We start from the raw sequence: 27,092 nt of genomic DNA on the forward strand, positions 1-27,092 counted from the left end.
ATACAACAGGTCTCCGTTTTCTCAAGCTAAAATTTTCATTAATTTTTCACCCTATGATTTTTGCCTGAGACCGTCGTATTTGTCCGAAAATCACACTAAAGTGTCCGAAAAAAAATTGGCACCCAAATTATTTTGATTCCCCTACCCCTTAGCTTTCCAAAAATGTATAACAAGTGCTTTGACTAAAAAAGTCGAGCGACATCAAAAAAACGAACAAATTTCCCCCTACTAATAGTTTGGTGGGCGAAAAAGTTTTTACAGAGGGAATCCAATGTTGCGGATGGCTAAATTTGGCGGGAAATCAATTTCGCGTAAACTTATAATTTGGCAGATTTTGACCAAATCTACCTAGACCGCCGAAATTTCTATCCGCCAAGTTTTCTTCCCTTATAAGGTACATGGTTCAGTAGTAGGGTGTTTATCGATCTTAGCTGCCGTCCAGGGAGACAATATCCGATTCCCATTTGGTGCTTTCATAGTGGGTACACATTACCCTTGAAAAAACATGGGTTTGAGAATTTCATTGAATTCAGAAGAAGACTTGTGAAAATTTCAAATACAATGGGTGGCTTGGGCAAAAAAACGGGGGGGGGTGAATATAGAGGGGGTTTGGAAGATTTGGAAATTTGCAAAATGTATTTTACATATTTCAATAGGGTCAGTTACATATTAGACTTCATATTTGCTGTATCTGTTAAAAAAGTAATTTCTGCCAGTAGATTCATGTTATTGTATTTTTCATTTTAATAACCTTTCGAATATACTTAGAGATTATAAGAGTTTGTGAGTAAAAGGTCAGAAAAGAGGGGGATGAATAAAATGAGGGGAGTTGAGGAATTTTCATTTTCAAGAGGAGGTTTGAGCTAAGAGGGGGTGCCATTTTTAAGGGGCCTAATACCCCTCTGCCCACTATGTCTGTATTTTATTTATATGGCGGTAGTGTGCTGGCCTTGATCCCCTAGCAGTTCATATCAAATTAACGCACTTGATCGAAAAAACTTTTCTTATACAAGATACTGAAATGTGTGAAGTGCTTCATACCTAAATCATCAATTTGGAGATTTTTCAATTTCTTTGAGACCTGTTTCCACGTTTTTCCGCCATTCAACATTTCGTTTAACCCATAGAAACCTTTGTAACACAAGTCTTCTTGGTAGAGATTCTTATATCCAGAGTTCCTCATAAAATTGAAGAGTTTATTCAAGTCTGGAAGTGTGTTCGATTTCTGTTTACCGCTCATCGTCTCCGGTAAGACATTTTTCTCGATCATTCTTCTCTCTTTGATTCCACCTTGGGATCCAATGAAGGTGAGATCTTAAACCCCAATGGGAGGGTCTCTCCAGATAAGATGGAACCTGATCAATCAAAATCAAAACCAACAAAACTTTTAAGATGTTCTAACTTCTTAAAAATCAGTACTTTTAACGTTCGCACACTAAGCGGACCAACACAACTTAATGAACTTGCACTCTCCATGTCTAATAACTCTATAGACATCATTGCTCTTCAAGAACATCGAATATTTCACCCTGACGATGATTTAATTTACGATTCTATTTCTTCCTCCCAACTTATCACCTCATCTGCAACAAAAAACACGGTTAATGCTTCTGTTGGAGGGATTGCTTTCTTCTTCATCTAGCAGCCAGCAACTTAATAAGAATTGAAAAAATTACACCTAGAATCGTGATTGCTGAATTTTCCAGCAACCCAGTTTTAACAGTAGTGTGTGCCTATAGCCCCCACAACAGTGCTCCCGAGGAAGATGTCGAGGAGTTTTATTCGTCACTTAAAAACTTGCTTAGCCATATTCCAAGGCATAATTTTCTCTCCATAGCCGGTGATTTTAATGCCAAACTTGCCTACCCTGATGTTCCTTTTTCATTTGACAAGGCTACAAATCGTAACGGTGAACACCTTTTAGATCTTCTACAAGAATTTGACCTTTTTTCCTCAAATAACTCCTTCATGAAATGTGCTAATCATCTCTGGACCTTCAAATATCCAAACGGCGATAAAGCACAGATCGACTATATCATTTTCCGGAAAAAATGGCGTAATAGCATACAGGACTCAAGAGCATATTCTTCCTTTGCTACTGTGAGTACTGATCATCGCATCGTATCTTCTAAGGTCAAACTTAGTCTTCGCTCTTCCAAACCTTCGAAACCTAATCCTTTAAAACAAATAGATTGGAAAAGAGCCTCTACAAATCCTGAGTCTGTAGCATGTTTGGAATTGAGGGTCTTTAACCGTTTCTCTACTCTTTTCAAACGAAGAAGATTGACCAAAGATTGTTGAGCTAGCGTATTCTTGTCTTAAAGATTCCACAGAAAAAGTTGCCCTAGAGCAACTTCCAAGAAAACAAAAAAGAGCTAAATCAGACCCAAAAGAATGTCCCTTAGTCCAAGAAAGCAAGAGAAAAGAGAAAATCTAACAAAAGCTTCCTCTTTGTATTAATGCAGCACCAACGCGGAGACGCAAGGAGCAACTTACCTCTGCCAAGATTAAACTTGACGAGGCCTACCTAGAGGCTCAAGTTTCTTTTATTGATTACTCAGCTGAAGGACATGTCTGAGCAATTTTCCAAAAATTCCCATCGCGATGCTTGGAAAGTAGTACAAAAACTAAGTGGCAAGAACTCAAAACCGTCCATCCAGCTGAAAGGTGGCTCGGATAAAAAAACGCTTAGATAATTGGTTACAGCATTTTTAAAAATCTTTTAGGTAAAAAAAACCGGTGTTAGCAACAAAATAACTTTCTTCCACGAGAGCAAAAATTTCTCCCCCTCTAGATTATATCTACTTTTTTTTTTTCCATGGAAGAGGTTGACAAAGGTCCTTTCCACAACAAATCATGCAAGGCCCTCGGTCCAGATAACATACCAACCATTATCTGGAAGGACAGAAATTTTCATGTCATGATATCCTTTTAAAGCTTTGCAACCTCGCGTTTGAAGACCAAAGTTTGTACAACACACTGGTTAAAAATCGACCATCGTTCCAAGTACCAAAAAAGGGAGACCTTCGTCTTGCCACAAACTATCGTGGTATCTCTCTTCTCCCAATCGCAGCAAAAATCTATAATAAGCTCTTTCTTAATAGAATACGGCTTCATGTTGAACCCACTCTTCGTAAAAATCAAAACGGTTTTCGAAGTGGTCGTTCTACTTTTAAGCCAGTTCTTGCTCTTCGACGAATCTTAGAGAAGCTAGAAACTTCAATCTTGAAGCAATTTTGATTTTGTTGATTTCAAAAAGCCTTTGATTCGGTTGATCGCGACTTAATGTTTGATATTCTCTCTCTTTACGGCATCCCTCAAAAGATCATTGATGCCATAAAACTTATGTACACTAATACAAAATCTTCAGTACAAACACCTGATGGTGAGACTTCAACTTTTTCTATTTATAGCTATTCTCCAGGGTGATACCCTTGCACCATTTCTCTTTATTCTAGTTGTCGATTACCTTATGCGCGTTTCTGTTGATAAAATATCTAGCTGCGGTTTTCTTCTTCAACGTAGGCTTGGTCCACGTAATCCTGCCGTTCATTTAACAGATACAGACTTTGCTGACGACATAGCACTTATCAGCTCTACCCTAGAGGATGCACAAAATCTTCTAATTGCTCTTGAATCTGCTGCAAACTGTACAGGCCTATACCTCAATGAGTCCAAAACCGAATATTTGACTCTTAATGTTAACGAATCATCAGACAATATTAAAACAATATCTGGTACAAACCTACGAAAGGTAGAAGACTACAAATATCTTGGTTCTTACATCTCTCTTCTGAAAAAAGACTTTAAAATTCGCAAAGGTTTAGCTTGGGAGTGCATGTCAATAGGCTGCATAGTATAGTATTTGGTCATCTTCCTTCATCGACCCTAGTCTCAAAGTTAAAATTTTCAAGTCAACTATTGAGCCAATTCTTATGTATGGTTCAGAAACCTGGTCCTTACCAAAAAGTTTGAAAAGCAACTAGACGGTACCTATACCAGACTTCTGAGAAGGGTTAAAAATCTCTCTTGGCGTGACCATCCAACAAAACGTACCATATACGGTTCCTTGAAACCAATCTCTCTCCTCCTTAAAGCCAAGCGCGTTCAATTTGCTGGTCATTGTTTCCGTGCCTCATCTGAGGTTATTTCCTCCCTATTGCTTTGGAAACCTAAACGTGTGGCTCAGAGATCGAGAAAACTTACCTTTCCGGATGTGGTGAGCAGGGATACAGGCCTTGATCTTAGCGACCTGGGCACTGCTATGCGCAACCGCGACTCCTGGCGCCAGCGAGTGGAATCCATTGTCTCGACTGCGGTCGAGCAATGATGATGAAGACACGCCCTTCGAAGAACGGGAAAGTATTCAAGTGGGTGTGACCGTGGACTGCTTGCATCAGTTCAAAATCTATGACTTCAGCTTTGGTCGATTCGTTCGTATTAATTTGCCTGATTTGATGAATGGTCTTTGGTAAAGAACGAAAGAAATGGCGACGAGATACTGAATCCAACCATATAACATTGATGTTGATTTTGTTGTTGGTTTTTGGCGAATCTTTATCGTTTATCATCACCTTTGGTTCTTTGAAGTGCGTTGCATCGAAATGTAAAAGCTGCGATTGGTTCGTTCCTTGGCAAACCAAAAACATGAAATCATCAGCAAACTTTGTAGATCGTTTGGCGAATTTGAGAACAGCTCTTTCAAGAGATTGTGAATCGTTGTAACCAGGTTTAATGGTGTAATGCCAGCCTGTGCGATTGGTATCAAACAACTGTATGTAAATTGATCCGTTGAACTTTGCACCACAAGCTTTATGATTGCATTTGAATGTGGTTGATTGTTCCTGGAAAGTACAGATGTTCAATGTTGGTTCACCCTCGCCTTTTCCACATTTGTAAGTGTGATAATTATAATGATACCTCGATTTGACGTAATTACAAGCGGATGCGGTCAACCTATTGGGTTTACATGTTATATCTTGTCCGTTACTTTCTTCTGATTTCATTTTTACAGGTAGTGTAGGGTGAGGACAGCGATCTACGACTATCTTCTTTGCTTTTTGCTTCTTCTTCATTCGGGCTTTTAACAGGCTCAAGTAAGACCTAGGAACTTTCTTGTAAACAAATTTTGCTTTGACTGATTTCAATTGCCTGGTCAAAGATTGCCACGTTTCTAGATTAACATAAGCTGACAAAAACAACCAATAAAATAATGCCAATAATACAAACACTACAATGATGGGTCTTCTTTTTCGTTTCATTGTAACTTCTGGTGTCTCCTTTCCAAGTTGGAAGAATTTTGTTTTAGTAGAAGAACTATCATGCCCTATCGCCATTTCTTTTCTTTGATGCATTTTTCTTCTTGTGTTGTTAAGGTGTTGCGGTTTATAAAACCATAGATCTATTTTTTTAAGACCTTTTTTCAAAGAGGCCACCCTGTAGAATAATTATGTAGTCCAGCAGAAAAACAATGATAAAACCATTCATAATTATTACAATATGCATGACACAGTAATTATGCATGGCCCTATCATTGTTTTATGGCTGGACTACATAATTATTCAACAGGACGTCCTCTTTGAAAAAAGGTCTATACACAACAAAGTTATCAGAAAAAAATCTGTATCTATTAATTCACCATTCAGTGTTTTGATTATATGTGACTCTTCAATGCCTACTTGGTTTCATCTAGAATTATGAATTTAATGTCTAAGCTTCATACACAATAAGTTAAAAATTCATGTTCATAAAAAAAAATGTATCTCTACCAACACCAACTCGCTCTCATAAAAAAAAAGGAGCACGGAACTGCTTTTGACACTTAAAAAAATTCTGTCATTCTTTTGTTTGTAAACATTCGAATGTTCGAATGTTCGAATGTACCATTCGAATTTCGAAGCTCGTTTACCAAAGGGAAATTCCCTTTCGTTAAAGGAGAAAGTTGTGAGTTGTTATGAAACGAGAGTGAATGAATGGGAATCAAAGTATACACAAAGGGATACACTGACGTGCTTTGTTATTCTATTACTTGTTTTTTTTTTCCAGGGGGGGGGGGGGGTTACAGGTTCGCAAGGTGACGGGTATGTCCGAGCCAAAAAATCGATCGAAAATTAGCGAGACTTCTCCCCAAAATCTTTGTCGATTTTCACTCAATTTTGGTCTATATTTTTTTAAATCATGACCCTTTGAGTGGGAAATTTTATTTTCGTGAACTTTGGACCCTTTCAAAGAGTGAATTATTTCGAGGGGGTACTAGGCTAAATGGGTATTGGGTATATGCAAGCCATTAAGGTTCCATTTTACACCCTTGAAGGTCTCTCTAAGGGTTACAAAAAACCAATTCACTTATTGAAAGGGTCCAAAGTTCACGAAAATAAAATTCCCCGGGTTTTTTTTAATTAAATTTCGATAACAGATGTTTTTTGTTTCATGGATAATTGACCCAATTGAACCCTAGGGGCGCTTTTTTAATCATATTGTTTACGAAACTCAAAAGACAAACATTCATGATGAAAAAAAGAGGATTCGAGAAAAAATATATGTCAAAAGCATTCTTCCTCTCCAATAAGGAATATAAGCAGACCCTATCGCTGGGTTAAAAAAGTACTCCAGTTGTAAACCAAAGCGTACTTTTTGAAAATTATTTACGAAGTTCAAGGAAGGAGTGTCCTTTATAAATGAACCTGCCGTAAGAAGTTTGCTGAAAATCTCACATACATCAGTCAGTGCCTCGACCACCAAAGAGTACTTTATGTGTTGAATAATTGAAAATGTTTAGTAAATGATATACTAAAAGCCCGGGGGGAACTAGATTTACAGGATGACGGGCGGGGGGGGTGTAGCCCGGCTTTCGACCCTCGGACCTCAACGGGACTTAAAAAGGAGGAATCGTAAAATGTTGTAAATTTTATGATCCTTCTTGGGAATAATTTAAAAAATTTCAATGTTTTAGGAGCAAAAAATTTTTCCGACCCTTAGTGGACCTGAGATTTAATTTTTTGATTTTTCTAACCCTTACAGGGACTGCCAGGTTCCAAAAAGCCAGGTACAAAGGGCGGCACATACCCGTACCTTCACTTGCCTAAGTACCCCCTCCCCACCCGGACTAAAAAAAAAGATCAGACAGAAATTTCAAAGCACAAACTTTTTATAAAAAACTAGTTCATGAGCTGAAGCCTAAATTAAACTTTGGGCTAATTTGACGTCGACTTGAAAATCCTTACCGATAAAGTTTTTTATATCGACGACATTGGATCCTTGTTCAATATACTCGATCAGTGCTTCTAACAGATAATTAAAACATGTGTTGGTTAGCATAAAATGCTGACTCAGCTCTTCTGTTTTACTCATCCACTTGTCACAAATCTGGAAAACAAAAACATTTTTAAGAAATTGATTATTTACTGAATAAATATGATTTTACAGCGGCCTCTCCATAACTCCAACCTCTGTAAGTTTCCCCCCTTAACTCGAATTATGTTACTTTAATTTACGTAACTGTAGTTTGCTTTCTAAATTTTCGCATTTGAGGAAATCAGACACTCGGACAAGGATATAAACACTCAATTCTAGCGTTATGGCTAATGAAGTTTAAGCCCGAAGGGCTAGAAGCGAATCTTTAACCTTTCTCAGACAAGAAAATGTGAAACATTAGAATATACGCCGTATTTCTTCAAGTGGTAAATTTTTTTTCAAATCTGGCGGAAAATTTTACTTTCAATCCAGAATTTGTAAAACATTTGGAATTTTTAAAAACCACACGGGCCGCTCAAGGCCGCAAACTTAGGTGGGATTTAGCGCCGGCTTCAAATCCTACCTAGGAGATTCGCTTCTAGCTATTCGGGTTAACACTTCATTGGCAATAACGCTAAAATTGAGTGTTTATTTGACAGACTAACCTCACGCTTATGATTCTTCATGGATGTCAACAACAACATTTTACGTTCGTGCTCTTGACTGACTTGAGAGAATTCGTCTCCTATACTGCTGTGTGACGATTGGCTCAAGAAGAACATGCTGTTTAAAGATTCTGTCGACCCTGAGGATGGACTGTCCATTGTTTTCACTCGCCGCAATGGTTCACTGTTGGTAGTTTCAAAGAAAAAAAACAAAAAAAAACGTTACGTCATTATGGCTAATCCAGAAAAAACGTGTACCCCCTTTGTGGAGGAGGTCTATTTTTAAAAAGGTGACCCCTCTGGATTTTTTTCCAATTTTTCAGTACCCCCTTGGATTTTTTTCTCCCATTTCTTTGGACCACTCTGGATTTTCAACCTCGTTATACTGACCACCCTGGATTTTATCATTCAAAAAAACCAGACCACCCCGGATTTTTTATATTTTCCAGACCACCCTGGACGTCACACCTCCTCAACATAGGGGGTACAGACTATTTCTGGAATAGCCCATTATGGCTAATCATCGAACGTAATGTAGAGGTAGAGAATCCTCCAGCTACGGTGCGCAAGGTCGTGGGTTTTCAACCCCGGGTCATACTAAAGACTTCGTACCTAAAGTACAAAAATGGTACTTGGTGTCTCTCTACTTGATGCTCAGCAATTAAGAGAAGAGTCAAGGGTAAATGAAGCAATCTAGGGAGAAAAAGTGGCGCCCTCCCCTACCTTAGGGAAGATAGCTATCGAAAGAGGAGCCTTCGGGTGACTTACTTAATCCTCAAATAATATATTTTGGCCTAGCCTGAAAGCAACCGAACCACTTGATAAACTCGAAGGCGCGATAGACGCGAGTTTACGTATTTGCACTTTTAAAGACGGCGGAATGACTGAAGCGATTTGGAAAAATCCCGCATTACTGACCCTTAAAATCATGAGCTTGCTAGAGTGACCTTGAAGTATCATAAAATTGATTTTTTTCGAAGTTGCACTTATATTTTGTGAACATCAATCCAGATTTTGATGTATTTTTTATCAAACAACACTCCCAGTGAAAATACATGGGACATGTTAAAGTCTGTCTGTACAAACCTGTTAATTCTCGAAGCGTGAGGTTTCAAAGGTGGCGTCGGCGAAAGTTTCCTCATGAAAACGTCCGTCGGTTTGGCAAGTCTGAAAAAAAAAGGATAACACTAAAACAAAATTTTGCTATGGATCTTACAGATTTAAAATTCTCCTGCTTGTTCAATAAAATGAAAGAGAAATGTTTGATCGGTAACTTTAAAATTACAAAATATGCAAATTTTTGATTCGTGCAAAGTTTGCAGAAAATTCTGCATTTGTAAGTAAAAATTCTAATAGTCTAATCCATGCTTTGAAAAATATCCTGATTGTGTAAACCGAAACCATTTAAAAAAACGTGAAGTCTAAAAATCCCTACTTGACGTCAATGGTGAGTTTATGCATTTGCATTTTTAAGGTCGGCAGAGTGACTGAAGCGATTTGGAAAAACCCAAAGTTTTGACCCGAAAAATCGAGGATGGTAAAAGTACTAAATTACCGTCGTCCTTAGTTAATCAGGATCATCAAGATAACCATATCCGTCGCGGAAAACACTCATCTCATACATAGGCTCGCTATTATCGATTCAAGGACTGCGAGCTTTCTAGCGAAAGACTAAACTGATCGAAATCTTTTAGACAAAGATTCATTCCGACTGTTTAACGGGTGAAGACGAGTGCGGCTATGGGAAACCCAACTAGATAAGCTGCATGAAGGTCCAACGATATAGCAATAGTTGAATGTTTGTTCGCAATGCAGACACGTGATTACTGATTATTCGTACTGATTGTTATGAGGCGCCGTTTCTTCCTAAATGGCCTTGAATTGACGAAACGCCGCTTCTTTAAAAACGGACATAAAGCACCACGGAGATCAATATGCTAATGAAAGGCCGGATGCTTGGTCTAAAAAGCCTAAAGGATGTTTAATATAAAAAAAGAAAGCCGGCTTACGTGTCACCAGCACCGGTGGAGTTTTTCTTGGAACTTCTGATAATATCCATTTTATCTTGATAATCTAGTGGTGACTCTACGCTGTTCGTATTGGAGCTTTGTGCACCAGAATCGTCACTGGACTCGTGTGGTGATGAAGGACCTGGGTCTGAAAGAAAATCAAATAAAGAAAAATTTCAATGGAATTACATTACATTATTCTTATCGTTTTGGAGTTTTTTTAAATAAATAGCAAAGAGAAAATAATGTATCGTTTAGTACTTTCCCCAACAAGTGTTTTTCTCGTCCCTTTTCACCGACTGATTGGGACAATGGGGAATATAAAAGCGACTGAAATCTTCGCCTGTTTTCTTTTCCTACGATATTTATAAAGGAAAAAGTATCACGCGGTCCCATTTTTTTCATTCTATAATTCGACGGTACAGCGACATGGCATCATGGTAATTTTCAAGTCCTTTTTTAACACCGTCATTTGGTGGTAAAAACTCAATTTTAATTTGAGTTTTCAAAATCAATCTTCTAAAATGGACAAATTACGATATAAAAACTCTGAAATATCAACTCGATTTATTGCGAGGAGACTAACAATTAGCAAGGTTTTTTTTAATCATGTTAGAATTTTTAGGCTATCAAAAATGCATGAAAATACTTATTTTGGACATTTGGAGGGTAAACATTTCCTTAATCTCCCAACCATGGTAGATGGACGACATTTTATACCAATGGAAAATACCCATGGCATATTAAAGAAGACAGCCATGCGGGTTACCTGATATGATCCGCTGAGGTGGTGGTATTTGTACTTTCAATTTGTGATCTTTCTTCTTCTTTCGCTTCGTACGTCTAGAGAGAGTAAGAACATGCTCGGCATAGTTATTGATGCCATTAATCATTTTGAAAGGAGTTATTTGACATTTTTTTATTTTTGTTCAAAAATATTTCGCGGATAACGCTTTTCCATTTGGACTTAATTTCGCGGTTAACACCAAAATCCGCGAGATCAACGAAAATTAATCCCCGCGAAAATTTATCCCATTAAAGTACGCATACTGTATATAAGAAAATCATTTTAATTTAACTCAGTGTAACTTACAATTGTATGAATGCAGTCAGAAGTAGTTTTTCAGACGACATTCGTTCCGCCGGGTTTGGATGGAAACAACTATAAGAAAAATAAAATATCAAAATCATATGGAGATATTCATGAAATGGACCATTCCATTTTATATCCAAACAGGGGGTGGACTAACGTTTCCAGGACGTAATCCGAGAATCCAAGGGGGTTAAAGGAGTGTATTTTATTATTCAAGGGGGTAAAAACTTGGGGTAAAAACTTATTCTAAAATGTCCAGAGGTGTTACAGACTTATTCAAGTTCTTCCGCCCTCACTTAAAAGGTAGGACAAGAATTTTTGTTATTTTCCAGGGGGTATCCACACATTTCAAACAATCTTTTTTGAGGTGAAAAGGTTCGTAGCCCCCCCCCTACTCTGTATGAATTGTTTATGGAACAGCCTAATGCACACATTAAAATATGTTATTTTCTTTTTAAACAGCAAAACCCTGAAAGTCCAGAAATTCACCCTCCGTGTGACGTCATAAGACGAGTTAAAATAAGGCAAATTGCACTCTATTCAGGGCGTCTTTGTTAGGAAAAAAGAAACTTTTCATGCGAATTTTTCAGTCGAATTTTTCAGTCTGTCTTTACAACCAGTTTTGACTAGTTCCCAGAGAAAATTGTGGATAGTGCAAAGAGTATTTAATTTTGACTTTAAGAATGTTTTGGTTTAAATTTTCCTTGTCAGTTTGAGCAGGATACCTGCCAATAGCTACTTATCATCGTTCATAACGATAACAGATATTTATTCTATTGACATGTTCATTAGATTTGTAGGAGCCTTCGAATTAATAAGCTTGTAATTCTTTCTAAAATCTGAAATCTGAATTATAGACCTCTTCAAAACCGCATGTAGTACAGCAAGTTTCCATAACTCGAACCTCTATAACTCGAATATGTCTCTTCAATTCGAACAAGTTTTCTCGTACCTTCAGTAAGCAAGCCCCTGAACACCTCTCTATAACTCGTAATATCATATTCTCTAAACTCGCGCATGCACATCGATCACAAATTTGTTCGAGTTAAGGAAATTTCGAGTTATGAAGTAAGGTTGATAAAGGCATTATTAACTAAAAGGACCATTACACTTGTTCGAATCAAGGAGATATTCGAGGTATACTGTATTGTATTGCTTTTTTTCATATGAGAAGCACAAGTCTAACTTTTGATTGATTTTACTTACTTTTTGAGGAATCTGACGCATTCTTCTGATGCTTCTTCAGGGATATCAGGATGCGTTTTAAACATTCCCACTTTAAAGATGGCTGCTTCTGGTTCAAGCTACAAAAATTAATTTAATTTATTTAATTGAATACATTTCATATTATTGTTTGTAAGGTGAACAAGTTAACACAAAAAAGCGCTCGTTACCAAAAAATGAGTGTTCTCATTAAATTTTATATTGAATATTTTGAAATACTCCGGAAAAGAAATGTGTTTGTCAGGTACAAAAGTGGTAGCTTGCAATAGTTCTACGGTCTTATATCTATATAACACAAATGGATGGCTTGACTAGGTAGAATTTTTTTACAAGAAACTTGCACTTCTCAGACTTACCTCAAAGAAAGGGGGCTTTCCGGTGGCCATTTCGATAACAGTACACCCAATACTCCAGATGTCAGCCTGTAAATAGTACATTTTAAGGATTTTATACGGTCGTTGAAATATGAAACCCTGGGTGTTTACAATTTATTACCGCCTACTTAAATTTCAGTCACATAAACGGTCGGAAAGATTTTTTGCCCCCTAGAAAGATCGAAATTTGGTCAAATTTGTCCAAAAAAGGGTCGTTAAATTTACAAAAATTGTCCTTTTTTCCTCCTTTTTAGTTCCGTTAAGGTCCGAGGGTCGAAAGTCTGACGGCACACCCGTCAGCTCGCCATCCTAGTACCATCCGGGCATGTGAAAACTATCAAAAAGAGCAAAGAATGACAAAATGATTTCATTCTTATTCCCTAAGGCGAGATAAATTTGCTCTACAGAATTCTGATTTAGACGGATTTCACTGTGCGCCAATATTGTTTGAATGTTCCGAGCAAATGGATGTGCTCTCCAAAGCTGCTTAGATGCGCTTTCTCAAAGCTCGATCTTTTATTTGTACTTATCGTCTATGCCTTTTGGGCTGACACCAGCGCAGCTGGCTTATTCGATTTGAAATTGCTACTTCTAAAAATTAATTTTCGCGCTATGATCTTACCGGTGGTCCGTATCCTCTTTGACCTTGGTCAATCACTTCAGGCGCCATGAATTGCATGGTGCCAGCAAACGTCTTGGTGTGAGGATTGATACCAGCTAATCGTTTGGACGTTCCAAAGTCAGTCAGTTTACAACATCCATTGTACGTGTTCACTAACACGTTGTCACCTTTGATGTCACGATGCACGATCTTTTGTTCGTGCTAAAATAAAGAGGGCTACTTACTGACTTCATCTTCGCTGAAGGAGAGGGACCTTTTAGCTTTCAATACAAAGGTAAATGATTATTCATCATCAGGGGATGGGGTAGAAACTTCCCAGGGGTTAGAAATGAGTGCGAGTGGGTTGAGCAATATGAAAGTGGATCAAGTGGCTTAAAAGGAGGGTAAGGATTTTCAAGAAAAAATTGGCAACAAAGCTTGTCATTTACTCTAAAAGTCTTAACCCGGAGGGTTTCTTCAAGCTTCAAAAAGAAGAAATGATGAAATCTTGTAGGAAATTATGAAAGTTTCTGTAATTTCTCAGAAAAGCAAAGGCAAAATATCTCAAAAACAAGGCATGTAGAGTTGCACATGAGAAATTTTATGAAAAAAAGCCTTTAGTTCGACCGTCAAAAAACGATGCTGGCAACATAATAGACCAAATTGATAAGCTTTTAAGCAGGTCGAACTTACCAGATATTTGACACCTTCAACAATCTGCTGTGTATAAAAAGCCATTGCTCCCTCGTTATCGATCAATGGGCCCCATTTCTCGCGGATCAACGTTGATAAACTTCCTATGAATAAAGAAAATTAAGGGTTAAAAAACAGCATGATGTTCATGGGTCTCGGCAACGGTTTAAAGTGAGGGAGTCAGAAATTTTAGGGAAAATTATCGTTGCTTTTAAGGTTTTTTGATTCACGTGATTGTATTCACGTTGGATATGTCCATAAAATTGTAATGGATAATAGACCTGTCTATAAAGAAAAGGGTCTGCTAACCAACGTTTGAGTGGGTAAAAAAGTAAACACTCAAGCAAAAAAAAAGAAAAAACAGAGTAGTTTTAGGCAGTAATGCCGACAGTGAAATTAGAAAATGGATTCGTGGGGATACAAACCTCCAGGTACTTGTTCCATGAAGATCTTGGTGAAACCATCTTCACTACGCGATGCAATGTAACGTACGATATTTTTGTGATTGATTTCCCGGTGCAGCGCAATCTCCTCGTGCAAAGGTTGTACTTGGCTGAAAATTGAAGACGTTATTTCCAATGATATACAGAGCCTTACAGATACGTAACTTCTACTGACAAACAGACGAACGAACGAACGATATCAATGATTTGCAGGGATTTACATCCTAAACTCACCTCCAAAGCAGCGTTTGAGTAGCTTACACTCTGTTACACTAAGTAATTTGATTTAGGCGGTAAGTTGCTGGGAGCTGAAAGTAGATGTGGCACTCTTTCAGGGGGGGGTCGGTAGTAAAATCTCAGACATATATGAGTAGTAAAAGGATTTTTACGAATTTTTACATACCACCACCCAGACTCTTGGAAGAGGTATTTTACTACCCTGGTAGTAAAAGCTTTTGGGACAATTTGTCATGGAGACCACCTATTTTTTGGTTGCTTTTCGGACTGATTTTGCAAAAAAGCTAAAAAATGATTATTTCTGTGACACATTTTTCACGTAGTGCAAAAATTAACGTTTTTCCCTTAGAATTAAAGTCTTTTTATATTGACAAAAAATTTCGAGAATTTTTTGTTTGCAGCAAACAACTTTCCAACAGAAAATTTTTTCAAATTATAAAAATTTTCAGATTTTTTCAGAAAAGTCATCCAGAAAATTAAAAGAATTACAAAAAATAGCTAAAATTTGCTAATTTTACCAGTTTTAACTACCCAGGTAGTAAAATTTTTTCAACATTTAACACATAGATACCACCCATTTTAGTATTTAACTACCCTGGGTAGTAAAATTTTTTTTTGATTTTTCGTCACACCACCACCGTAGTAAACGTCATTATGTCTGAGATTTTACTACCGACCCCCCCCTGACTCTTTCTCAGCTTCGACCTCCCAAGTCTAGCGCAAACAGGCAAAAATAGAAAAGAGGATAGACCCTCACTCTCGATTTCGCCACCGAATGAATGTAGTTACTAACTCACAATCTGAATACCTTACCTTGTGTCTTTTTCAGGAATTTCTTTGACAGCCATTGTAACATTTGTTGAGAGATTACGTGCAGCGTATACCGTACCAAATGAACCACGACCTAATACCACGCGATTTCCTTGATGATCGATCTCATATTCATACTGAAAAAGAAAAAGTAAACGAGTAAGAGATTTCTGAAAGTCATTACATGCCTTTTTCAATATACGCTTATAGTTGTACACCAAATTCAAAAGCCAATCATAAACATAAACATAAACATAAACATCAGAACCCAGATACTTTTATTTTCATTTTCAATCAAAAAGCAACGCAACGTTTTGATTGTTATGGTTGAATAACCAGGTCAGGTTGCCACTTCGCCATATCCCTTTAGAGCAAAGCATGGTATGCGCAGAATGGTAGATCTGTTATGAGATTATGCGAAATACTGAATCCGTTGTGAACACCAGTACTTACTTCGAGAGCATCTTGGTCAACAAGAACATCATCACCATCAACATTGTCAAGAATAGGTGCTGATATGCTGCCCACTAAATCTTGAAACCTTCAAAAATAAGAAAATTGACATCGGTGCTATATAGTAAGTTATTACCGACGGCTTGAATGATCCATGTTCTGGCATTCAATGGTTCTGCTTTAATAAAGTCTTCATCTACATTTCAGATCTTTCACCATTTAATTGGCCCGTAATATCTCGTCGAAGTTGCGACAAAATAAAAAATATGCATTTTGACCATTAATATTTTGCCTCAATCGACAACTTTCATCAGTTAAAAAACCCTTCTTTCTGGTTTAGGGTTGGTTTGATGGGATGGTCCAATATTTATGGCTCGGTTTAGATTTTGTGCCGTGCATCGAAAAAAGATTTTCATATTAACTCGATACCAGTACTCTGGTAAGGCGGTGTACGTGTATTTAAAAGCCTCCTTATATATATATAATCGTACCTTTTTCGATGATGTGGCGTACAAAAGAAGAGTTGAAAATCGTCTGAATTGTGAACGTATAGAAACAAACATCGATTGTCTTTTTTAAACGTACTAAAACATAAATATTCATAGTTGACTTGAATGAAAAACTTGAGAAAACTAACACTTTGAGTTACGCTAAGTCAACTACTCAGACCACTACTACTTGGACCAAAAAAATTGGGAAAATATTCCTCAATGGATCTAAGCTCTACCGTAAGTTGGTGCAATGTCGAAATCTCTAATTCCGATAAAAAAGGTTATCACAAGATCGAACTGAATCATGGGTAATCAGGACCAACGTGGACTTTCTATTAATCAGAAATTTTGGAAGGTTTTGCGTCTAACTAATGGGAAGCCATTAATAGAGTCCTGATTGGGCTTTTCCAGAAAAAAACCGTATACCCCCTGTTGAGGAGGTCCATTTCCGTTCCAAGGGGGTAAGGTTTGATATGTGGCGAAATTCCATAGGGATATACAAAAATCGGTCAAAAATAACTGGAATTCCATGGGGGTAGCTTTTTAAATCCTACTAAAATTCAGAATTCCAGAGGGGTTTAAACCTGAAATTGCCTGGAATTCCAGGGGGTTACAGCATTTCCAGCCACAGAGGGATGGACCTCCTCAACAGGGGGTATACGATTTTTTTCTGGAAAAGCCCATTACCCATGGTTCATTTCGACCCTTTCTTTCTCTTACCTTATACCCCGAATATCTGACGCGTGAAAACTCCAACTGTGAATTTTCTAGTAGATAACAAAAGGTAGAATGATAATCATTATGTCAAGTCAAATTCTCACTTGTATCACCAAGGGCAAATGAGTCTCTTAGCATATTGAGAATCGTTTTGTAAGATGAACCTTTGGCGATGAAATTGGAGGTTCAACATAAAAATCAACATCTCACTTTACCTTGCATTTTTCGGTGTGATTTTTTCCACAAGGTGGTATGGCGTGCCATAATCGAATAAACTATAGAAATATGACAAAAGTAGGTTGTCTAGATATACATGTTAAGGATAAATTTCTTTTATACTTTTCAAAATGGATTTATCTTAAGATAATACTCAAAGTAGAGCTTAGAAAATCTCTATGTCATATTAGGTTACATCAAGATCGACGTAGAGGGGCCTAGTAGAGAAGCTTATTCTGGGTCTACTAGTGATAGTTTATGGGTTTGAAGTTTCGATTTAAAGTTCAGAAAATATGTAAAGAACCTTAAATATCTAATTTTCATAAATGGAAACGGGTAAAATAAGCGGCAGAATATTTCCATCGTGTAAGCTTAACACTTATTTTAAAAGTATACATCACTTATGTAATATTTTTGAGAAAGAAAACTTTTTTACTCCCTAAATGATACACAAAAAATAATCTTGAACTTTTGACCTTAGGGAATCGTATGTTGACGATTGATTGAAAACAAGGCGGAAATAAAAAAGGTGTCATTATTAAGTAGCATATTGTTACCTGGCGCTTATTCATAAAATCAGCAAACAACAATTTTGGAGGGAAAAGTTCGTTAAAAGCACGTAAATTTAAGAAAGAATCAATAAGCACTATCATTAACCTGTCAACCTCGAGAGAACTATCCGTAAAACAGCACTATGTAACTATAAATTATAAATGTCTTGTATTTCATTGAGTAAATTGTGTAAAATTGAGTAGACTGGAGTCGTTCATAATGCGTGTAATACAGTAGTATGAGCGTTATATGATAATACGATTATTGCTACTAATCAACTAAAATTTGTTCCCTCCATTACTTTTTGCTTTATTTCGACTATGTCTGAATAAGTCGTCTAGCTTGTTAGACTAAAAATTGAGAAAAAATAGACGAGAAAATATTATTTTTACCGTTTGAGCACTGTCCGGTACAGAATCTTTATTGTCCGAACCAACAACAATGTAACTTGGTATGAAGTCGTTCCCAGGGTCTTGTAAGAGTACCTGAAATGCGCAACGACGATAAAAGGTTCAGTTGATAACATCATTATAACATTATGAGAACTATTACCTTATTGGTAGAAAATTCGTCAGCAATAAAAATCGTCACTTTTTACCGACGAATAGTCTTTGCCAATGAATGATTTTCCATAGTAACGACGACTTTTTAGAGGAATTATGGCTGGGAAACACCAATAAACCGACGAATTAACATGTATTTCGTACTTTATTGCGAGGAAAACCTTTGTTGTAAAGTAGCATATAAACAGAAAATTTATTCAATTGTAAACGAAAAGAAGTATTTGTAAAATAAAGAAAAATCAGTTTGATTCCCGATTCAGGAAAGTCTCTCATGCTTTTTCCCAACATAGGAGTTAGACATCGATTAAAAAAGAAACCTACCAGAAATCGAGTATCGTCAACTTCACAGTCAGTGGCCGCTTTGTAGATACATTCTTGCCAATAATTATGTTTCATTGAAACCTAAATAAGAGCGATGATTGTAATGATTTTACATCTATTACAAAATCAGTCGACATCTTCTAAGCAATGCCAATTAGCAGTCTTTACTTTACAGAAGACAGCCAAAAGTAAAAGCTGATACAGTCAATTTTCTCTCATTCAAACCTATATTATTAGAATCTTCTTTTAATTGGAACTAAAATATTGATCCTCTCAGTCAGAAAGTAGTATAAAATACTCTCTGTAATTCAAATCTTTCTCTAATTCGAATAAAATCCCTAGTCTCTTGAAGATCGAATTAGAGAATCAACTGTAATAAAAAATTGATCCTATGCGAAATAATAGAAGTTTATGTGTGAGACTCACTTAGCTATATCTGAAACCCTGAACTAAATTTATTATTTTCAGTATGCACATCGAGTAGTCACGTTACACTTTGTTACAGTACATTAAACTTTAAAACTCCAGTTGAAGTGGGAGTGAAACAGCAACAAACAACAAGTTCTTGAAAAACTATTTTTCAATTTAAACATTTGATGTATTACCTCACTCTCCTCCTCGTGGCTCTCTTCACAAGCGTGTATTTTATGTTTGATGACTTCCAAATCTTGTATGATCGATCTCAAATACCATGGTGGTGGATTCAATAAAAACATCCTTTCTGCTGCAAGACAAGCTCTGGACACATCTCTTGCAAGAACACTAATCAATATGAAACGACCCACTATCCAGAACTGTTGAATGTCTTGAAGATGCCCACGGCGACCAATAAGCCCGTTCAACGTCATACCTTTGGATGGAAAATTGCATCACTAAAGTATCACTTTATATAATACTTCTTCCAAAAAGTGTTAAAAAAGGGTATTTTCCCTCATTTGGGGTTTGGAGTTTTACGTGTAACGTCAGTCTCTGACCAATAAAGTTTTTTACCACGCCTTAACGCAAAAAAGACTTTGAATCCGTTAACCTTTCCAAAGAAATTGGACGCAGTTGCGTAATAGAAAAGATTTCACGGCTCCTAAGGTTAAACCAATGTTATGAAGAGGAATTTATCACGTGATTAATTAAAGCTCTGTCTGGGCATGGTCAATAATCGGCCAATATTTTTTTGCGTGTCTAATAATTATTTTCCTGAATTTAGATAATTATGTGACGAGTTTATTTCTCTAGAAATGTTTGTAGGTTTCGTTTTTTCAGGATCATGAAAGATTATTGCATACGAAAATTGCAAAACAATGGCATTACCAATCAAACCCCTACCATTTTCATACCCTTTTATATGAAAAAAGTTTCATTTAATTCAAACTTATTTTAAGTTTTCTCAAAAGTTGACCACTCCGTTAAGTGTTCATAGGTGCATTGACTCCCCTTCAAATAAGTACACGAGAAAGAATTCTACAGCATTGCACTTACACACTCTTTGCAATTCATCTGATTGGAGGAAAGAATGACCAGCTGCAACCAACATAATCGCCAAGTTGCATCCTGAGAAATCTGATGGTTGGATTTCAAACGATGTTTTGTACCTAGAGTGTGGAAAAAAGAAAGTTAAATGATGTGGCCAAAGTCTCTATTGCGGAAAAACAGGGTATTTTTGGGCAAAATTTGGCATTTTCAGAGAAGGGCTTCCTTGCAAAGGACTCCCTCAAAGGGTCATGAATTCTTTACAGACTAAAATTTGAAAATTTTGGCTGAATTCTTGGGGAAATAGTCTCTAAGGTGGTAAAAATGTCAAAAAATTTTCGTCTCTCTAAGGGTCAAACTTTGGCTCGGACATACCCGTCCATTCGCAAACCTCTTACCTCCCCCCCCCCGGGCAAGATATTAACCAATAAGACATATCAATAAAATAAATATTTCTCACCATTTGATGGCCTCATCTCGACACTTGTCATCCGTGAAATTGGAAGCATAATATTTATCCTTGTAGATTCGACCAGCCAAACATAACAAGTCTGGTGGATTCAGCTCTTTGTCGTTCAAAAGCTAGAAAGAGAACGAAATTAAGATTTAAATGAAATTGAAAAATTCTAGATTGGCAAGAAAAACATTTGAAGGCAAAAATCTTTAAAAAAAATAATTACTCGTCAGATGTCACTGAAAAATCCTACAAAACAATGAGATTTGATTGAAACAACAAGTTCCTCATTACAAATTTGGGACGTGATGGAGTTTTTAAAAGCTCTTATTTGATTTGGTTGGTCGCTAACCAGTAATAAAACAATTTTGTTACTTTTTCTAAAAAAGGCGTCATTTTTATTACTTAAATGACCAATTATTAAAGTATCTTATAAAAACTCCAACTCATCTGACAAATTTTTGATACCCACCTCTTTGTAGCTTCTTTTAACAATTCTACCAATATACGATGCGCGAATGTATGCAAATAACATGATTTTCTACTCCCATCTAACCAGCTTTAATAAGGTTTTCAAAACAGGACCATAAAAGTGGGTGCTTTGTGTAAGGTTAACATGACACAACTACACAAAGATGAAACGTGACTTAGGATTTTATTAAAGTTATTTTTATCATAGAAAGGAAATGTTATAAAGCACAGTTCATTTCAAGTATTGAAGGTCATTAAAGAGGTCAATATTTTTAATCTAGGGTTATGTTTTGAAAGTTGGAGAACTTCAATTCACCTTAATAACAACCGCCAGTGCTTTTTCTCTATCTTGACAACTGCCTCTCCTATAACAGATGAAAGAAGGAAGTTTCCAGAAAATATTTGAACCTATACTTTAAATTCTAAGATGAACCGACTGATAGACAAATACCAGACTTGTTGATAGCATTATCCCTTATTTGTAGTTATGTAATGAGTTAGGTATTATGTTCGAGTAAGCATCGATTGACGTAAAATGAGTTAGAAAAAAAAGCTCAAAATGATTATGTAGAACGATAAGTTCAGTACGTTACATTCACTCACTATCTAGATAAGGCTAGCAGGTAGCACTGTGTCTCACTAACATTCTGCCGATTGGTAATGTGAAGATTTCGATCACAGACTTGCATCGCAATAGACTGTGTTCGAATCCCAAGCACTTCCACTTCAGGCAGGATACTAGGGAAATATGGTGATAAAATCTCAACCTTCACTCATAGAAATACCTGTTCAATGCGAAAGCGTAGACTTGTTGTATAGCACGGTTTTGTATTTCACAATGATCCACTGGTACACCCTCAACTATTTGAATCATTGACTCATAATCCTGTAAAGCAAAAAGAATGAGTTTATTTTCTTTATCTATGGTTTGGATACTTTAAAGATCTCACATTGTAAGTTCATCTCAAATCATGCATGTACTAATAATATGACTGTCCGTACTTAGGCAAAAATCGGTGGTGGGTATGTTCGGACGAAAAGGGTGGGTATGTTCGAACGAAAAGGGTCGGTTTTTTCAATTTCCCAAGTCTCTCTAAGGGTTCCAAAAATCAGAAAATTTCAAAGTAGTCCCCTTAAGGGTAGGAAAAAGTTGTCCTTTATCTATGGTTTGGATACTTTGATGAACTTTGATTGTAAGTTTCATCTCAAATTGTGCATGTACTAATAATATGGTTGTAAAGAGTTGAAATAGGCAAAATATAATTGTCCGTATGGTAAATTGTTGAAAAAGGGTTAAAAACAGAACTTTCATTAGGACAAAACGAGTTCTTGAGATGAAGAGTTTAAATACATCGATGCTTTATTAAAATCTTAACGGGAAAACACATTGATCAGATGCCCCAGAATGACTAGTTTTCTTTTAAACAAAAAAGCTAAACATGAGATATACATGTCCTCATGGGTTGTTTCACCCAGTTTCACCTGCTAAATTTCCACTTCTTGGACCCCATCTGTTCTTCCCTTAATTTATTAAACCTTACCTAAATTTGTTAAACCTCCCCTCTAAGCGTCCCCAGCTATTTGTTGGTTTTTCTCCATACAGTCCCAAACTTTAAATACCCTACTTATTCTGTTTAGAACTCTCTGTTGCATAAAAATGGTGAAGATACAAGGAGTAAACTTTAAGAAACAATACCTGAATATCACGATAAGAATACAATAAATTTAAAATGGTATCCGATGAAAACAATGCTGGTTCACTCAACATTTTCTTCATCTTGTCCAGTTCCTGAAGAAAACAAACATCAATGTCAAAGAGGTGTTAAATGATTCATTTCAAGATATTCCAGTGAATTTTCCAGTCATTTGCGTCAGAAAAACAATAATAATCAAAGGGCAGCTAGACTTTCTTTGAGATAAAACTCTATTGCAATGATGAAGAATGCTGTATATATTTAAATAGATAGATTACTTAGTTTTCAAGAAACAAAATTTAACAAACCTCTTTCAAAGGCACTCCTTTCAACCTTTGCATAGCTTTCCTTAAATCCCTCAAAAAGATTTCTTTACACTTTGCTTTACTCGTTCCTTGAACATTGCGTAGTTGTTTTAGGAATGCAGAAAAGATTGTACGTGGACAACTATCTTTTGCTGTGTTCCCCATACTGGTGACAACACATTTCCCTTCTTTATTGGTTTGATATGAAAAGAAGGTACTGAGGGATGAGATTGCCAGCTATAAGACAAAAGAAGCTTTTATGCTCAACTGAGAGGTTCTTTGTCAAATACTTATAGGGGGTATAAGTATTTTGGCCAATCAACCATTCATGGGAAATTTTGTTTTATAAAACACTTGATTAAAACTCTGTTTAAAACTCGTATTTCAACAAATTATGGAAACTCAAACAAGTTAACTTGGACCAAAAGGTCATTAATAAAGTAGAAATTTGTAGAAATTTGTGAAACAATTATACTTGATGTTGGTACTTGCTGGCAAAAGTGCTACTTTTTCATCCTTGAACATAAAAATTCAAACTTAGCCACTCACCTTGACACTTGTTTTCTTATCTGTGTATTCATCATCTTCAACGATCACTACGTTATCTTTCATACCAGTACTTTCTCGGACACCAATATGGTAAAACAAAGAGGCTTGCTCACTCAACACTGTCATATCAACAACACAAACATCTGCATTATAAAACATATTCAAAACATTGTATTCACCAAAATCTAGATTCTCAAATTTGATAGTAGTCAATTCTATATCAAGTTTAGTACAGACCATATTCAACTGTTCTAAAGCTTTTTGGGTTCCATCGCAATCAGGGAATACAGCAACTACTTTGATTTTTCGTTTAGCTTGAAGTTTTTTGAATTGCGCTAAACTTATGGATTGACTTAAATGTTTTTCCATATCTTTATTTTCATCGTCTTCAGAATCAACTGTATGATCACCGTTCAAATATTGTAATTCTGAGAAAGTCCTTGACATTTTACGTTTTTCTTCTTTATCAGCAACAGTGTGTTTAGCCACGTTGAATGAGGATTGGATGAGTGATTTAATTCCTTGACCACGACTATTGAGAGTTCTTGCGATTGGCTTTAAAGATGTCCTACATTTACACTTGCTTGCAGGTTTTACTCCGGGCAAGTTTTCATGAAGATGGTTCATTTTCATTCAAAAGGGACCAATGTTTTTTTCTATCTTTGTTGTTGATTACAATCTAGCCGCAAAGACATTCCCATTTGTTCTTTATTCCTCTTCTCTGAAACCATATCTATTATGTAAGACAAAAGAGAAAATAAAAATATTTTCATAATTTTGTAAACTATCAAGAATATGAACAAAAATAACCAGCTTATCATAGAATTATAAAAATTGATCAGAAATGACTGATAGACTAAAACAAAGGAAAAACTGAGAGTAAAATATATCAATTTATTGTACAAAAAAAGAAAAATCTGAAAATGTGCAACCTGCTATAAAAAGATATCTTGAGAAAAGAATCCTACCATTAATTTAGAAATATATTCAAGTCTATTAAAACATTCTCTCAAATATATTTTTCGTTTTTCATTGAAAAAATACTTCATGAATAAGTAAGTAGCAAGGGAAAATTTTATTTTATTTATTTTTATTTTCGTTTTCCTTTTCTCTATTGAGATGTAACATTACTTTCTCTGTGACCAGATTGTATTATAATATCATATCTAAAAAAAAATTACCTATCCAATTCAACAGCGGTGATTACATGATACATCAGTATTTTTATTTTAGGCATTAAAAATCATTTTTAGCTGTCAAAGTATATATAACCTTTTTATATAAAGTTAAATTTCAATAAAATAAAGAAAATTTTGTCAGAAAAACCAAAAAATCTGCTAAAATTCAAGAAAATACATCATATAATGGGTTTCAAGATAAATCCAGGCTTATATTATAATTACATTAAATCCAGTCCAGGACCAAAATTCTGTGATGGAAAGTTTGGTGAAAACATATGAAAATGTTTTTGATAAGGATTTTAAACAATTTCCAGGCTCAAGTTTAAAATTTTTGCGCTCAATTACTAAATAAAAGCTCCTACTCTTGCAAAGGCTGTTGTGGTTATCAACTTTAAAATAGAAATTTGATAGGTCAAGCACTGAAAACTAGCAATCAAACCCTTGAAGGAGCCATCATTAATCTATAATGGTAAGGTTCAGCAAACCGTTTTCATCACCAAGTTTTTGGCTGCTTTCAAAAAAGGTCAAATTTCAATTAGGTTTAATATATATATCCTGTTTGATTTAGTTCGATTGATTTAATCATGGATTGAGACTGTCTCAGACCTACCAAAGCTTATGGTTTACTGTAATACTAAAAGCTTTGAAAATATCTCCAGGTCTTACAAGTTCCAATCAGAATGTCATGGTTTCTCTGCTACTAATAGAGATAAGTTTTTGTTATTGAGATAAGTTTTACAAATTTTTTATTTTTATGGATGTGATGAATTGCTTTAGAAAAAGTTTTTTTTTCAAACGGTTGTTCAAAACTTTATTTCCATCAGTATATAACATGCCTATCCTTGACGTTGTAAATAAAAGAAAAGTGAATTTACCAGACCTCTTTAAACAGGAAAAAGAGAGTAAATCAGCCAGGTGATTGTGAAAAGACAATATCACACCTAGGAACATGAATGATTTTCCCACTCAGGTGAATTGCTTGCACAATTGTTAAAACTGTTAAAAAAATATGAGAGCTTATCAAAAACAAAATACACAGTATTTCCCCAAGGTATTTTGAAGGGCCACAAGGCCACATTAAGGCCAGGGAGGGAAAGAGTATCCATAAGCAGGCCAAGCTGTGTTACATGGATTAACTTTGATATTGTAAGTTGGTCTAATGTTTACATCCGTTCTTTAATTCTGATACCCTTTTTTAGAGATAGGAATAATAGGAAGGTCAGGATCACTTATAGACAAAAAGATTTTTTCCTCTCTGATTGCTAAGCAAAGACAAATAGTTTCCACCAGCGATTCCGACCATCTGGTTATTCTATGTCTAAAGAAGGGTGTCCAAATTAGAAGGGTGTATCGACATTAGACCAACTTACAGTAGTAATTTTCTACTCTAACAATTAGCAGCAAAAAAGTTTAAATAATGAGGCCGCGGTCACAAATAACTTGTGTTCAGGTCATTTTTGGCTCCAAAAAGTGAGTGAGTGAGTCAGTCAGTTGGCAATCAGAATGATCTGAAATTTAAAATTTTTTAAATTTAATTTGAGTTGGCAGAAATCAAATCTATCAGAAATTGAAAATAAAGAGCCTGCTGTTTTGCCATGTTTATATGTAGACGATCTGTTACCGCAATCTTTGGATTACGAACAATATGACCCCTCGTTTTTTAAATGCGGTATCTCTGTACTAGGGGGATAATAACATATTACCACAAGCATAGGAAAGGGTTGAATATTACCCTGTTATATTTTGAAATTGAATTCTTGCGTGTTCAAAATTGAAATAAAGATGGCAGGTAAAGCAAAGGATGGAATGGGATAAAATTCTGTCTACGACTTTCCAACTCAAACGATTTGGAAAAGTAAGAAAAATTATCCGTCAGTCAGATGACTCGAACACAAGTTATTTGTGACCCCTGCCTGACCAAAAAATAATTGATCTATCCAGGGATATAGTATGCAGCCATTAATGATGCTTTTGCAGTTAATTTTAACTGGAGATAAAATGGTATTGCAAATAGCAAAAAGGCCCATTTGGGAGGGTGTTGTAACTGAGCAGATTTTAGAAGCGGCCAGCTTGGTGTAAGATATTCAGTAATTTGTATTTACAGCAGAAATTTTAATTTATTTGAATGTTGAGCGAAAGCGAACTTTTGAATAGTTAATAAAATTCTCCTGTCAATAAACTTTCGTAAATCGCTACCTTGTTAAGAATTTTCAAAGACATATTAAACTTCTGCGAACTGAAAGAGTTCAAAAATCGTGAAATTGCAAAAAGAGCCAAAA

General features: G+C 35.9%; 2 protein-coding genes across 3 annotated transcripts in view; both read right to left on the reverse strand.

Annotated features, from left to right (window-relative positions):
* The window catches only part of LOC136822619 (mitogen-activated protein kinase kinase kinase 15-like), a 54,041-nt gene that overhangs the window by 15,230 nt on the left and 11,719 nt on the right, over window positions 1–27,092 (reverse strand). Inside the window, exons 2-27 of one of the 2 annotated variants that reach the window (XM_067078887.1) lie at window positions 23,633–24,365; window positions 23,087–23,320; window positions 22,781–22,873; window positions 21,870–21,970; window positions 21,401–21,449; window positions 20,620–20,741; window positions 20,169–20,281; window positions 19,301–19,545; window positions 18,696–18,776; window positions 18,204–18,296; window positions 17,259–17,318; window positions 17,047–17,093; window positions 16,327–16,419; window positions 15,836–15,923; window positions 15,386–15,519; window positions 14,318–14,445; window positions 13,893–13,996; window positions 13,221–13,421; window positions 12,581–12,646; window positions 12,207–12,304; window positions 11,001–11,069; window positions 10,677–10,750; window positions 9,908–10,055; window positions 8,985–9,065; window positions 7,899–8,082; window positions 7,224–7,365 (exon numbers count right to left, since the gene is read on the reverse strand). In XM_067078887.1, the coding sequence (XP_066934988.1) occupies window positions 7,224–7,365; window positions 7,899–8,082; window positions 8,985–9,065; window positions 9,908–10,055; window positions 10,677–10,750; window positions 11,001–11,069; window positions 12,207–12,304; window positions 12,581–12,646; window positions 13,221–13,421; window positions 13,893–13,996; window positions 14,318–14,445; window positions 15,386–15,519; window positions 15,836–15,923; window positions 16,327–16,419; window positions 17,047–17,093; window positions 17,259–17,318; window positions 18,204–18,296; window positions 18,696–18,776; window positions 19,301–19,545; window positions 20,169–20,281; window positions 20,620–20,741; window positions 21,401–21,449; window positions 21,870–21,970; window positions 22,781–22,873; window positions 23,087–23,320; window positions 23,633–24,265 (3,481 nt within the window). In that variant the 5' untranslated portion in view covers window positions 24,266–24,365. Of the gene's footprint in view, window positions 1–7,223; window positions 7,366–7,898; window positions 8,083–8,984; window positions 9,066–9,907; window positions 10,056–10,676; window positions 10,751–11,000; window positions 11,070–12,206; window positions 12,305–12,580; window positions 12,647–13,220; window positions 13,422–13,892; window positions 13,997–14,317; window positions 14,446–15,385; window positions 15,520–15,835; window positions 15,924–16,326; window positions 16,420–17,046; window positions 17,094–17,258; window positions 17,319–18,203; window positions 18,297–18,695; window positions 18,777–19,300; window positions 19,546–20,168; window positions 20,282–20,619; window positions 20,742–21,085; window positions 21,229–21,400; window positions 21,450–21,869; window positions 21,971–22,780; window positions 22,874–23,086; window positions 23,321–23,632; window positions 24,366–27,092 lie in introns of those variants that run through there. The other variant, XM_067078888.1, reaches the window with a different exon arrangement.
* On the reverse strand, window positions 923–5,405 carry LOC136822631 (uncharacterized). The gene is made up of 3 exons (XM_067078899.1): window positions 4,264–5,405; window positions 4,057–4,115; window positions 923–1,290 (listed from the first exon to the last, which is right to left on the reverse strand). Exons 1-3 carry the CDS (start codon window positions 5,352–5,354, stop codon window positions 977–979), a joined length of 1,464 nt encoding a protein of 487 aa, XP_066935000.1. The 5' UTR covers window positions 5,355–5,405; the 3' UTR covers window positions 923–976.

This window comes from Clytia hemisphaerica, unplaced genomic scaffold (assembly GCF_902728285.1).
Source record: "Clytia hemisphaerica strain Z4C2 unplaced genomic scaffold, Clytia hemisphaerica genome assembly, whole genome shotgun sequence".
Lineage (NCBI taxonomy): Eukaryota > Metazoa > Cnidaria > Hydrozoa > Leptothecata > Clytiidae > Clytia > Clytia hemisphaerica.